The sequence below is a fragment of the Lasioglossum baleicum genome, chromosome 2 (genome assembly GCF_051020765.1).
Source record: "Lasioglossum baleicum chromosome 2, iyLasBale1, whole genome shotgun sequence".
In the NCBI taxonomy this organism is placed as follows: Eukaryota; Metazoa; Arthropoda; class Insecta; order Hymenoptera; family Halictidae; genus Lasioglossum; species Lasioglossum baleicum.
In genome coordinates, this window is record NC_134930.1 from 17,109,047 (window position 1) to 17,123,498 (window position 14,452).

Consider the following 14,452-nt stretch of genomic DNA (forward strand, 5'->3'; position numbering starts at 1 on the left):
TTTAAAACTACTTTATTTGGGCCCTTGATGAATATTTAAAATATATGTTTTGTAGATCTATGTTAGTTATACACATACTGAAAGTTTCTTCGAAATCGGTTGACGCAGAGAACAACGACACGCATCGAAAGATGTACGATTCTGTGGATTTTAAGCCGAAACTGATCAAAAGTCGTGAAAACTATGATTTCCATAATTTTTAACCGCTTGTAACTCGTATGTATCTCAATCGATTTCGATGAAATTTTCTGTATGTCTATAAGTAACATAGATCTACAAAACATATATTTTAAATTTTCATTAAGGGCCCAAATAAAATAGTTTTAAAAAATACCTTTTTTATTTTTGCATGTAACCTTGTAAATTAGAAACCATTTAGTAAACCAATGCTTTTAATTGCTTACGAAACATCAGGTCGTTTGGTACAATTATAAAAAAGTTATTCTGTTTTAAAGGGCGTACGAGTACGAGTTTGCGTTCAAGTAATTCGAGGATGGTTCACACCCTTAGCGAGACCAATCTTGAGGTCGACTCTTTACTGTTTTCTTTATTCTGCTAAAAATTCTTTTTCAATTTGTTGTTCAACAGCTCTGTTTAGCTGTTTCAAGCTTTACTTGAACTGTACTTTTAATTAATTTGCTAGAACAGTTCTTCCAGCGGTACTAACTTGAATATTAAAATATAATTGGTGAAAGATTGAAGTCCCTTAAATTCTTTCGCGATCGACAGAGGTGTGCGATCAGCAAGATCATGCTCTCCGATCAGGCGTGTAAGAATCGAGACGCCCACAGTCGCTCAGCTCTGTCAAAGAACTGTCGTTACACGGCACGGTGTAAAATTACGAATGCGTGTGTGCATGCGGAAGGCTCTTTTTCGCGTGGGTCGCTTCTCCTATCTTCCCTCTCTCTCTTCCTCTCTCCTGTCCGACAGAAGTGACCGTGGATTTCATTAAACGCGAGCGTTTCGCGATGATTAATGTTTCCACGGCGGACCGACGCCCACGCGGCCCCGTTGCATCACACGTTCAGCTCCCTCTCTAATGTCTCTCTGGCCCTATTTCTGTTTCAGGTAAGCGGAACCAACACGTCTTCTCGCGAGCTGCGAATCAACCGAACAATTTCCACGGTGACGAAGGTTTGACACGCCTGTCCGATGCTCATTACCATCTAGAAGTTATTAGGTGTACGAATTAATCCGCGTTCCCCGTGGTTAATCAGTCGCAACAACATTCCGACCTCGAATCTTTCAACAATATCGAAGACACATGAATAGATTGTGGACGTTCATAAAAAAATAGAAAAGTTGTGCATCAATATTGAGTTAAAAATATGTCTTGTAAGCTGAAAATTTCACAAAGAAACGAATGCGAATTCATTTGTACACCAAATAGATAAACTAAAAGTGATCTTTGCAATTTTTCTATGAAACTTCTACGACAATTCGCCTAGTATTTGGGGAACGCGTACTAATTTTTGTCACCGAGAAATATGCGGTAGAAATACAATTTAATAAATCGTGTTTCCGACGTACGGTCGCCGGAGATAGAAGCGACATGAAAATCGAATCGAAGAATTCGAAATCCGCGAATAATTAAACAATTGCATATTCAAACATGAGCAATGTCGGCCAGCTTAACGATCGAAAAGAGGAAACCGGCTGTCGGAAGTGGGATCGTTAAAGATGATCGCGAAGTATCCTCGTAATCAGCCGGTTACGTAATCCAGGGGAGATGGAGTTGCGAATATCTGCACGGTCGATCGGCAAATGCCGGCGCGAAGGCGTGACCGATCGTCGGCCAGCCTTGACGTGTTCGGTAATTTATGCGGGATTTGTCATTGCGTGTCTGTCTAGTCGGAGAGTCTCCACTGTCCGATGGAAGAGTCATCAGCCGGTTACGCCTATCCTCGAAAAATGGGAGGGAGATCGGTTAATTAGCGACCGGGTTGGCTAATGCATCCTTTTGTCTCCGCTTCCGAGTTTATCTGATCCCATTGGCTTTTGCCGCGCCAGTGGCTCAGCCACTGGTCGGCAGATTAGTAACTTCGATAGAACGCTCGACGATGGAAAAGCCCTTTCGAAAGCGTTTCACGTGGACCGCGACGCGGACGCAACGTGGTCCGCCCTCTGATGTGCATCACTCCACGCTGAGTGGAGTTAGACTGCAGTTTTCGGGCACTTATGCCACCCGATGTCAGGAGCTGGGAGAGTTTAACAATGTTCAACCTTTTCGATGAATATGCGTCGAGGAGTGGAATTTAAAAAATTTATTTTTCGTTTCCTATCGTTCATTTTACGCTACAAAATATTTTTGTCCGTTTAAACCAGGTTTGTGGAACATTCCAGTATTTTTCTTTTTGTAACGAAAGTTTCACGTGTTGCGTTTAATAAAATGGTTAAAGTTGATTGTACTTCGATAGTTCGACTCCATAGGATATATGGTTCAATATACATGGAGCATATGGGAACTAAACATTTTTGTACTATCGAACTCGTTCACTTTTTCGCGCGGAATTTTTGTGTCTGCTCGATTGCAGGTTGATGAACATCCTCACATGTTTTTTAAACAACATTTTCATTTGTCGCGTTTAAAGTTGCTCACACATGGGCAATTCGAAGCGTTGAATCGTGTACTCGAAATTGGAAATTACTATTTGGGATCAGAAAATAGTAGATATTATAAGTACGATAAGACACAAGTATGGAAATTATAATAATTACAATTTTTCCATTTAACACTCTTATGCAATAATAGGTCGTTGTATTTACACTTGCAACCTAACGTACGTCTGTTGCAACCTAATGATAACGAATCGTGTGTTTTCCAGACGGCTGGCATGATCTCTGGAAAGTCGGCGACAGCGATCATCCTCGTGTTTTGATAAATAGCCTGTTCGCACGTGCAACGTCTCGGCCGAGAGTCGCCGATACCCGCAAGCTGATAAGAGAGCCGGCGCGACGCGTAAACGCAGATAATTAGTCGATGCAGACGATAGTTCGACCCGATGATGCATCCACGAGTAGATACATACACCCGACCTTGATCTATCGGCGACGATCGCCGATCCGATCCGCGGGAACCGCGTTAACGATTCGCCACCGAGACGAGAAAAACGAAAGTAATTGACTGTTCGCGGCTGAGAAACAGTTAGAACCGCGAACACGGTTCTCGGGCCGCTTCGAGGGACCAGTTTTTTCCCCGGTCGATAATTACAGTCGACTACAGTTAACGACTGCGTAATCCTGGGCCGATCGTTCTTCTTAAACCTCGTCGATGTGACAGCTTAATGCCGGATCCGGTGTCTTCCTCTGTCACAATTAGTGGAAAAGCTCGTGGGAAATTATCCATCCTCATTTGCCACTTATTTGTGACAATTCTGAACAATCGAGACACCCGTTATATTTATTATTAGGGTGTTACATTACCCGTCATTATGATAGTTCATTATTTTCTAATGAAAATACTGGTTAAAATTTCTAACTCGTTAAAATAATCAAGAAAATAAATATAATTATCTTGAAACACTGACGCAGACAATTTTTCATTCGCATAATCCGCAGTCTGATTGCACAGTGTGCATATTCAGCAGCAGTATCAGTCTCACAAATGCAAATGCACATGTCGCAAAGCCATTTATCCCACGATATCGCCGCTGCATTAATTGCGATCGTGAGGATCGACACTGAGGTCACGGCGCTCCGATTCCTTCGCTATCGATACATCGAGGAGCCGCACGGATCCATAGATCTGCGCCTCGCCTTCTCACCAGCTTTTCCATACGGCAGCGATTCTCTTCTTCGATGCAGCGCCGATTAGAATTCGATCGCGCGGCAGATAGTCTCGAAATTAATAATTCAGGACCGGCGTCGACGGTGGCTCAGCTTTATTTGCCTTTAATTGGTCGTTATTCATCGACTACCTGAGAGGAGGAGAAAGGATCGAGTAATTAATCCTGCCTTTATTATCCGCATCGAAAACGGAGGTACACCGATCGGGAAGATCTTGAATTGAAGGTAAATATGTCTCTAAAATATTGGAGAATGGTGATTGCAATACGATTGGGTTTGAACAAGATAGTATTTCCAGATTGATTTCATTTTTCGGAGTTACGTGCATCAGTTTTTCTTTCACGGGTGAGCAAGAGGGCATTTATAATGCTTTCGCGACTAAAATTTGTGTCCTAGCTCTCTTGTCCATCCACCAGAAAATTGCTTCAGGCTAGCAACAATTGAATGACAACTGTCAAAAGACTACCGATCAGGAATACAAGAACTCCCCTTTGATGAAACACTCTTCTTTAAACTTTAAACAAAATTTGTGTTTAAACCGACTCTCTTTGAAGGAGTTGCGCGCGGAATCCGCGAAAGGCGCCGCAGAAAACGGCCGAGTGGAAAGGTTAATTAGCAAATACATAATTATAACGGCTCGAGATTAAATCTGCCGGGCGGTCGCGTCGAGAACGAGTAGAAAGCGCGTCGCTCGCGGCACGCGGCGCGATCGCATAGAATAAAATAACGCTCCGAGTGCAATAAATAAACGGGGACCGTCGCGTGGGTGTGGCATTGTCGACGATGTGTCCGGTGATCCGCAAAGTTCAGCCATTTTTACCCCTATTTTCGCGTTCCACGCTCGTTCGAGATCACGTCGCGAGAGCCTGATCTTTCGCTGTTGCACGGCGCCTTTGATGCTTATTCCGTGCACGGTTTAATTGCAAGAAAGTCGGCGCTCGATGCTTAAGACTGATCAATTAGCGCCGGTTCTGCTGGTTAGGCGAACCAAACGCCTCGTCGCGGTTCGAATTGATACTGTTTCGATATTCGACAGACACCTGTGCAAAATTAAAATGTGTTTGATCTTTTTAAACATTATTACTGCATTTATGTACTCATTTTTACCATACATCCATAATCATTTCTTTCAGTTAAAAATAATGCAACAGTGTGTTTCAACTCTTTATACGTTTCTCCTGCATTTAATGTATTGATTTTGATCAAAAATGCATAAAACCAGCTCGAACAAAGGAGAAAGATATCTGTCACGGTATGACTTCTGCGAATTCTAACAAATCCTTTTGTATTCGCAGGGCCACTTAAAGCTCAAAGAAAATGGAAAAATTGATTTCTCGAAAGTTCGAAAGCAGAATACGCTGTCGGTGATCCCTGTTGCTGGAGGGGCCGTGATTGCCCGGTGCATTATTGTCGAATTCCCGTCTGATTGCCATTCGACAGGTAAGGAAGAGGGGTGGCGGGCCGGTTAGGGTACTTGGCGAACGTTAATAGAGACGTGACAGGCGGCGCGACACGGTCACGCACAGTCTTCGGCCGTGATATACGCTCGTCGGTAGTGAATCGTGATCGCGAGGCGGCCCGATGCACCTCGCCGCGTCTGATAATGCATTAACGTCGGTGGATCAGAATATTAGCATAGCATACGCCCATCGCATTTGAATTGAGAGGCAGCAGCCCCTCGGCGTGGAAGCAGAAGCGAGGAGAAGGCGTCCCAGCGTCTCTTTGTCATGCTAATACCCGGCCCCGACATCCATCCCCAGACCGCTGAGATGACTCTGCATCGTTTACGCTACTCTGAGAACCGCGACGACCAAGACCATCCAACAGGACCGACGCTTCAGGTCGCATGGAACTTCCTGCGATCGGTCCCCACGCTTTCCCGCTTTCCAACGACACTGTTCCGGGCGCCGAACATCTTCCAGAAATGGTTGATCGTCTTCAGAAAATGATTAATCGTGTTCAAGACGACTGAATCCGACCAGATTATATTTATTGAATTTTCACGAATATTTTGGTGGCGGTTTCATATATGTTAATGTATTCCATACATTGAGATACAGATCAATAAATATTGTCGATTTTGAACAACAGCTTCAATGAATATTTTACGTGTTAAAGAACAATATCAATGAACGAGGTTTAAAAAAAATATTAATGATGCACATGAGTAACATTTGCAGTACCATTAACCTTACAATAACGTGTATGACTCGTGATGAAGATTCTGAACAGATTCTGATAAAAATGCATGTTAATAATTTCCTTTGAACCAAATTAAAATTCTATTTTGGTTTTGATAATATACAGCCATTGGAGAACGCATAGGCATACAATAGATATAAATTTTCTCCTTTTTTTAGGATCTACAAAAACAGTTCTAATTAGTGAAACCGTAAAATAAATCGTAGGGCAAGGGGTTAACACTAAAATAAAACTACCGAGCACTGAAAGCGATTGAAATGTTTTAGCTGTTAAAAATAACAAGGCTCTATCTACCTGCTTGGATAAAGAAATTTATCGAATCAATTTCCATGCAAGCAACGTCGTAATTCCAATAATTATAAAATGAAGAATTTAAGACCGGCATTGGTAGGTTCAGTGTTAAATGTGTACTTGCATTTACAATTTCCATGGAGAGGAACGTCAATGTCTGTGATAAACGTTTGCGTTAGAGAAGGTTCGAAAGCGGGTAAAACGGTCGAGCGATTTTTCTACGTTGACGGTTAGGGTGTTATGGTTGTGGAACATTATTCGCATCCCGTGCTCTGTGTCTCCACGGTCTGCCACCCCAACAACGGTCGACAGTTGACACCGCTTTGACAGAGCGCCGCGTTCCAGCATTGTACGGAACCGCGTGAGCGTGCCGCCTCGCCATTGTTGGGGTGTCGCCCTGCGCTTCTCTCTTCGTCGCCTTTCCACCCCCGCATGCCGGAACCTTCGACTCGTTTCCTGGCATACTCTGCTGCCCGGGGATCGTTGCGTCTTTCTTGTCAATTAACTACTTCCATGTGAGCCTTCTATGGTATCACTGCTGGCACCAGTGTTTAGCAAAACTGTTCCTTGTGATGCAAAATTATGAAACTAGGAATCTTCTTCTAGCCTAGAATCAACGTCCAAAAAAGTATTCTTCTTTGTGACACTTTATAGCAGGGGTGGTCAACCTGTTTATTATTATTATTATTAGATGATTATAAGTGGCGCATTGTCTCTTTGTACCTAGTTATTCTTTTGACGTAGGCGCCATAATTGAATCCATCTTCATATTTTCAACATCTCAGTCATTTCACTTGATTTCATGCAGCCTTCTTACTCATCAGTTCGTCGCAATTTTCTTACAGTTTACAATTGTAAGATGTGAATTACGTCGTCGCGAATTTTTTGCATCATTTATCATTATTGCAGATCGGCGCTCCAATAAACGCGTGTCTTTCGAACTGGCGTAAATCAATTAATTTAGTTGCGTGATTGAGTTATTCCTTTTGCTTCCTTAAGCGAAGCAGATCCTACCCCTATTCCTATTTTCCATCCCCAACAATGAAGAGTTGTATGGCGCATCTGAACTCGTATACGAAAAAGAATGACTCATGGTATGTAAAAGGTTGGTGACTACTTTATAGTGTACAAATAATATTAATGTTATCGACGCACTGGTTCGATCATTGAAATTTAAAAGCAATTTTGCAAATTATCACATTAACCTCGACGTTTCGATCTGAATTTAGATCATTTTCAAGAAATAATTGCGTCTGTAAAATATTGTAAATTATAATGCCAGATGAAATATGTTGAATTAAATATTCAATTAAGAAAACTATTACCCACTTGCTTTGTGAACAAGAATTTTTATATTCTTTGAAAAAGTGAAACACCTTTATAGTGTACCTTTAAGAATTCTTTCTCCATGTGATAGTACACTGCGGATCTGCATCCACGTCTGAAAATGTTAAAAAAAATGCTTATTCATGTCAGATCTACAAAAGCTAATAGCACTGAAAATAACATTTTATTTAATTCCGCTTTCTTAAAATCTGTCTCGAAAAATTGAAAATTTCATAAACATCCGCAGTGCAGTGATTAGCGTTCGAACGCTTTGAAACAAAACAGAAAAAAAATTGCAAATAGCAGGCCCGGAACTATGACGTTGATACAGTTGCGATGAACCCACTCCACTCGATGAAGAGCCACCCTCGCTTGTCCCGCATAAAAGGCGAAAAACCGAGGGGCACGTCACTCGCGTGAACACGCGTGTCTCGCTGCGCGTGACACCTGCGCGGAAACCACGCTGCAGATTCCGCGCGCGGTTCTGTCTCTGTCGTTAAATTATTCATTCGCGCGTGTCGCGCCGTGTCGGGGAGAAAAATACCGGGCTGGGAAAAAATCTAGGGGGGAAAGAGAGACGCGTACGGGAGGCGTTTCGCGAAAACGAGAGAGTTACGCACTGCGTAATTGAGACGAGATCAAGTCGCAGGGGGACGTCGTTTGGAATTTTGCGGGGACGTATGTTGCACCTCGTACAACCGAACCGCAGAATTCATTAAGTCCAGTACAATTTATTAACCTTCTTATGAACCACCCTTCGCACTCCTTTGTCGAGTGTGACTCAACATTAGAGAAAAAAAATGTAGATTGAACTGGTTTTTATACGAATTTGGTTGATTCTTTATTTATTTCATTGTCTTATTTTTTATTTAAAAACAAATATAAGTTACAACAAAGTTTGAGAGCTATATTTATAATGTAATTAGTAAACAAAATTGTTTAAAATAAGTAGCAGTCAAGGAACTGTCCTTTGAAGTAAATTTCAAATAAAACACTTAAAATAGTAGGGAATTATTGGCAACGAAATTGTGAAAAATAAGTCGGAGTGCAAAGGGTTAAGAAAAATTATAAATGTAAGACTCCAGCAGTGTCGCCAAGTAGGGGAAATTGAGGGGAGTAAAGTTACCCCCTCTCTGCCATTACCGCACGTCACATGACCGGCCGGGCGGAGGAGTGGGGATGCTCGCCGCCGAAAAACGAAGGAATGGCGTCAAAAGGGTAAGGTAGAGTAGGAGACAAGTCTCAATCTGGCGACACCGAGCCGAAAATAACTGTGAATATCGCGCAATAATGATGAAAAAGCCATGTGCCATCAAAATAAAACCTCTCCGCGTTAAAAGGTCGAGCGTGGTTTCTTCGACGGGAATGCCACGGTTTCGTAATAAAAATTTCGACGTTTATAATACGCAACAGAGGAAAGTAGGATGGTGCACGTATAGTATAGCGATGGCCGCGTGAAAACCGATGGGGTTTCGTTATTCTCTCAGCTGTTTATCAGCTTTTAAACGAACCGTTTAGAGGGCCGTATTTTAATGGTTCGATATACTCCACGACACCGCCGGAGAAAATTCATAAGAGGGCATTTAGTGCGGTCGTTAAAATTCTGGAAAAGTCGTAAAACCGGGGTGCACGATGCGCACCGGCAACACAGACCGGGGTTACCTGCCACCTGGTCAACACCGACGGCAAGAACGAGTTTATGGAGGCAAAAACCGTACCGACGACACGGCCCGCCTTTTTCGTCATCTCTCGAGACGCCACAGTTGTGACGGTCACTGCCGGTCATCACGCTATTTCGGCTACCTTCCGTGTCCTTTTGCTACCCTCTTTCTCCCTCTGCTATAGACAGTCCTGTACAGGGACGCTGTACTAAAACTGTGGTCGGAACATCACAGAACCTCACCGCTGTATTTGTGAAATCTATGATATTTTATATCGTCGTCTAGAGAGAAATGTCATGTTGAATTTATTCAAGATTACGTTTGAAAGAATACACGATTGAATTTATTTAAGGCTCAAGAAAAAAAAATTGAATTCGTTCAAGGTTGATTAAACAGATTTAAGATAAGATTGAATCTATTTATGACTCGATTTAAAACAAGACTAGGTTGAATTTATTTATGACTCAATTTAAAACAAGACAAGGTTGAACTTATGAGGCTGAATTGTAAATACAATTCCAGTGAAAGATCAACGACAATTGTCCTGCGACTGAACGAAATTCTAGAGAGAGACTGTTGTCAACGATTCCGGTGAGAGAAGTTTTGTCACGGGAGAAGAACAGTTGGTTCACGGGTCGACGGTGTCGCTGGAAGAATTGCAATACAGATGACGTCCGGCGTTGCACCGAGAGGAGAGGAAGCTCGGCGTCGTAGCACCGTGTCCTGGGCCGCGAGCGGGTCGGAGCGGAGCCCGAGCGTTCGCGCGTCTGACAGGTTCATTAACATACTACACAGCGTATTGCAACGCGGCGACGATCGATTATGTTTCGTAGCGAGTGCCTCGGCACGCCGCGAAGAGTTATCGATGGATTTCACGGTTTTACGCAAAGAGACGCGTAACCGAGTCCCCGGGCCCGAAGGCAGAGCCGATCCAAGGCCTCCTATCGCCATAATCCTATCGCGGATCGTGAGTCATGAATCGTCCGTGGCAGCAACATTCAAAGGGAATTTTCTTCTTCTTCTCTTTCCCTCTCTCTCTTTCTCCCTTTGTCTCTCTCCCTCTCTCTCTCTCTGTTCATGCTCGCGTGGAGGCGACCTTTCCACTCGCCTGTCGATGTCGCCGGCAAATTAATTCAACCCGCGAGCTACTTTGACGACCGTTTAATCCTGCCTGATTGTAAATCAATAATTAACCGCGACGCTATTACGCTGTTTGTTCCCCGGGAACAAGAAAGTAATTACGGCTACAGCGATTTTTAACGTGCAGCTAGGAGCGGGGTTGAACCTATTACGTTGATTTCAGTTGAATCGTACAACAACACACAACATCATACCGAATGATTGAGAATCACGTACAGAATTATACGATATCATACAACATCATACCGAATGATTGAGAATCATGTACAGAATCATACAACATCATACAACATCATACAGAATGATAGAGAATCATGTACAGAATTATACAATATCATACAACATCATACCGTATGATTGAAAATCATGTACAGAATTATACAATATCATACAACATCATACCGAATGATTGAGAATAATGTACAGAATCATACATTATCATACAATATCATGCAACATCATATACAATCATTCCTTTAATGTGCAGAGTCCTCACTTGACCAACGAAGAGTTAAAGCAAGAATGAAACAGATTTTCCGAATTGGTGAACGGTGTCCACGTTGAAAGAAGCTTGGTACCAGGACATTTTCGTGCAGACGGGTATCCCTGGAAACACTGTCGCGGCCGGAACACGAGGGAACACGTCGTGATCTTTGACGGTGGCAGGTTCGCTCGTAATAAGGGTATTAAAATCTCCGGTCGCACGGTGCACACGGGATCGTCGTCTCGCGGAACACGGGACAGATTTGGGTCGTTCGTTTTACGATCGCCGACTAGTACGTATATTTCCTCTGTTCGCGAGAGAGCTCGTGCTTGCACCTGTGTGCGCAAGTGCACGTCGAGCGAGAGCGCGGAGTCGAAGAGGCCGAGAGCCCGTGAGCCTCGTTCGCGTGATGCATATTTTTCATGAACTCGCCACCTTTCCGTGACACGGCGGAGTACCCGGGCCCTTCTGCGAACGTATCCGCTCGCCCATCGCCCCGGCTACTCGTAAAGCGACCTTATTTTTTACGACTTCTCGGTCACGATTAGCGGAAAGAAGCGGAATGAAATCCGAAAGACGTTCTCGAACGCGAAGCTATTCCGACGCCGAACGGTGCCTCCGCACGAAGCTACCATTGCGAAATGTCTCTTCGAACCACGTGACGACAGTGCAACGTCGCATCTCTCTGAAGAACCATCATAATGATGATGATATTTTTCATTTACGATTATTGAAATTCCATGAATTATATTCAACAAATTTATTCAGAGAATTGCGATGAGCAAAAGTGACAGCGGTTTCGAAATTGCGGAATGCAGTGCTCAATTTTTCTGAAACGTTCTCAAGGTGATTTGCAGAATCGTCGTTGCGACAATTCGGATTTGTTGCAACAGCATGCTCGAAGCGACAGGTGATCGCCGAGAACTACAATTTAATTGTTTACGACAGATATATCTTTATTGAAATTCCGCGGGCGACAGGTGGTCCCGTTCACAATTTCAAATTTCTCCTATCTTCGTCTGTCGCCCGTACACTTCGAAAATTCCGAATCGCTTGTTTACGACGCCGATATCTTTATCGATATGTCTCGCGACAGCTGGTCCCGCTTCGCTCTCCATTTTTCAATATTACGATTCGCCAGGCGGTCTTAATTGAATAATTATAAATGACGTTCCGTTTCGAAACTCACGAACTTTCGTCGGAGTTCTAAATTCACTCACTTCTAAAACACTCGCATCTGATATGTTTACTATTTCAGGATCCGTTTATTTTTATCGTAAATGCAGAAAATCTACTTATCACATTTAGCTCGTGGATTTTTATTTTGAATAATTTTTTCAGAAAATTATTATACACAGATTACGAAGGCAAGCTCACTATCTGAGAGAGCTTGAGAAACAATTTTTAACTTATTACCAATTTTACTAGGCTCACTAGTTTATTAGTTAAAATTGATAGCATTTCTAATATCATAAATATTTTTCTTCTGGTAGAGTATAAATTTTGTGTACTGCATCTCACGAATTTCCCATAAATGCACAAAAATCCTCAGTCAAATTAAAATATAAATCGTTTCTGAAACACAAATAAGTCGAAAACAATGATTTTTCTGATAGAACGATCACATTGGTTCGATTCCGTTCCTTGTGTCATAATTTCGATCGAGCAATCTCGAAAATGGAGACGAGTATATTCGTTACGATCGAATTGGACGTCGAAGCGGCGAAAGATCGATATTGCGGAATTTATTAAAGGCCCGGGCCCCGTGTGAATTAACATAACCCGTAAATATCAATTTGTACGAAGCAATTTGGCCTCGTGTGTGGACGGTCGGGACACAGCGGAGCCGAGGTATAATCGCGCGTGCACGCACTTACGTATGTACATGCGTGGGGACGGTTTATCGTGATGCCGCTATCGCGATGCTGCTTCCTTAATCGGGGACATCGTAAGATTTTTATGTATGCCATTAGACCAGCCTTGTCCCCGATAATTAGTGAGTTTAAAGCTGCGCCCGCTGGACGAGCAAATTAAGGACTCGCCGCACCGCGCCGCGTCGGTTCCAGATAAAAGATTAATGTTTCATGGCACTCTGCAACTGGACTGTTTCGGACAGTTGGCTTCCAAACGGGGAAACTCGATTTCTGTCATCGACATGTTTTATTGTTTCCGGAAAACGTTTATCAGTTTTTATCCCGTTCGTAATCGCAATACAAGTGAACTTTCCTTGTTATTTTAAACATTTTATGTTGAAGAAAAATCACTTGAAATGGTCAACAGAAATGACTCCTGAAGAAAATGAGTAAGAATCGATTTTTAAAATGACAAATAAAAATGGCTTTTCAAAGTGGCAAACAAAAATCGTTCATTACAATGGTACACAAAAATGGCTCCTGAAGAAAATGAATAAGAATCGATTTTAAAAATGACAAATAAAAATGGCAACCAAAAATCGTTCATTGCAATGGTACACAAAATTGGCTCCTGAAGAAAATGAATAAGAATCGATTTTAAAAATGACAAATAAAAATGGCTTTTTAAAATGGCAAACAAAAATCGTTCATTACAATGGTACACACAAATGGCTCCTGAAGAAAATGAATAAGAATCGATTTTAAAAATGACAAATAAAAATGGCTTTTTAAAATGGCAAACAAAAATCGTTCATTATAGTGGTACTCAAAATTGGCTCCTGAAGAAAATGAATAAGAATCGATTTTTAAAATGGTAAATAAAAATGGCTCTTAAAAATGGTAAATAAAAATGGCTCTTAAAAATGGTAAACAAAAATCGTTCATTACAATGGTACACAAAAATAAGTTTTTGAAGCGGTGAACAAAAAAATGGCTGTTTAAAATGTCAAACGGAAATCATTCTGTAAGAAGATGAACAAAAATCGCTCTTAAAATGGCGCACAAAAATCGCTTTTACAAAAGAAGGAGCAACCAATCAAGCGCAACAACTCCCATAAAAAATTAGGCGATCTATCGGCTAGTGCTCCGTGAAATCAGCATAAGATCGTCCCTTTTTCGGGGGCTCTAGGGTTCAGTTCGCCCTGAGGTGGATTCCCCGCAAAATCGAGGACGTTCTCTCGCTGTCGCTCGTTACGCCCGGCCCTCGTGATTTAACGATCGAAAATTGCGAGACGCCCGAAATTTTCGACCACGGTGTCCCGTTACCGAGGCGAAATTTATTAAAGGGAGAACCCGGTCCGTGGCCCCTATTGTGGACCGTGCCTCGTAATTAAGACCTTCCTCGGAGGGCCGCGCGCTAATTATGATTACCGGCGCGTGCGTGCTCCCATGGAAATCGCAACCGGCCGGACGCCTTCGCGATTTTCCACGTTTCGCGAACCCTGACGCGGCCGTTCATTTTATGTCCAAAACAATATTTATTAAGTGGTCAAGAGAAACTAATATGCAGGCCAGATTAAAAAATTTCTGGCTAAAATACGTGTTACCTTTAGCAGAAAACGCTCAAAATATTTCAACTTGATCAGTGGAATTGTTCCTGAGAAAAAGGGACACGAATCGTCAGTTCGGATAATCGAGGATCCACTATA

At 42.5% G+C, this 14,452-nt stretch overlaps 1 protein-coding gene across 2 annotated transcripts in view; it reads left to right on the top strand.

The window, feature by feature from the left end:
• LOC143215655 (uncharacterized) overlaps positions 1–10,632 on the top strand; it is a 204,803-nt gene extending 194,171 nt beyond the window's left edge. For both annotated transcript variants that reach the window (XM_076437966.1, XM_076437975.1), the window contains one exon: positions 1,069–10,632. In XM_076437966.1, the coding sequence (XP_076294081.1) occupies positions 1,069–1,193 (125 nt within the window). In that variant the 3' untranslated portion in view covers positions 1,194–10,632. The remainder of the gene's footprint in view (positions 1–1,068) is intronic.
• Positions 10,633–14,452: the final 3,820 nt, after the last annotated feature.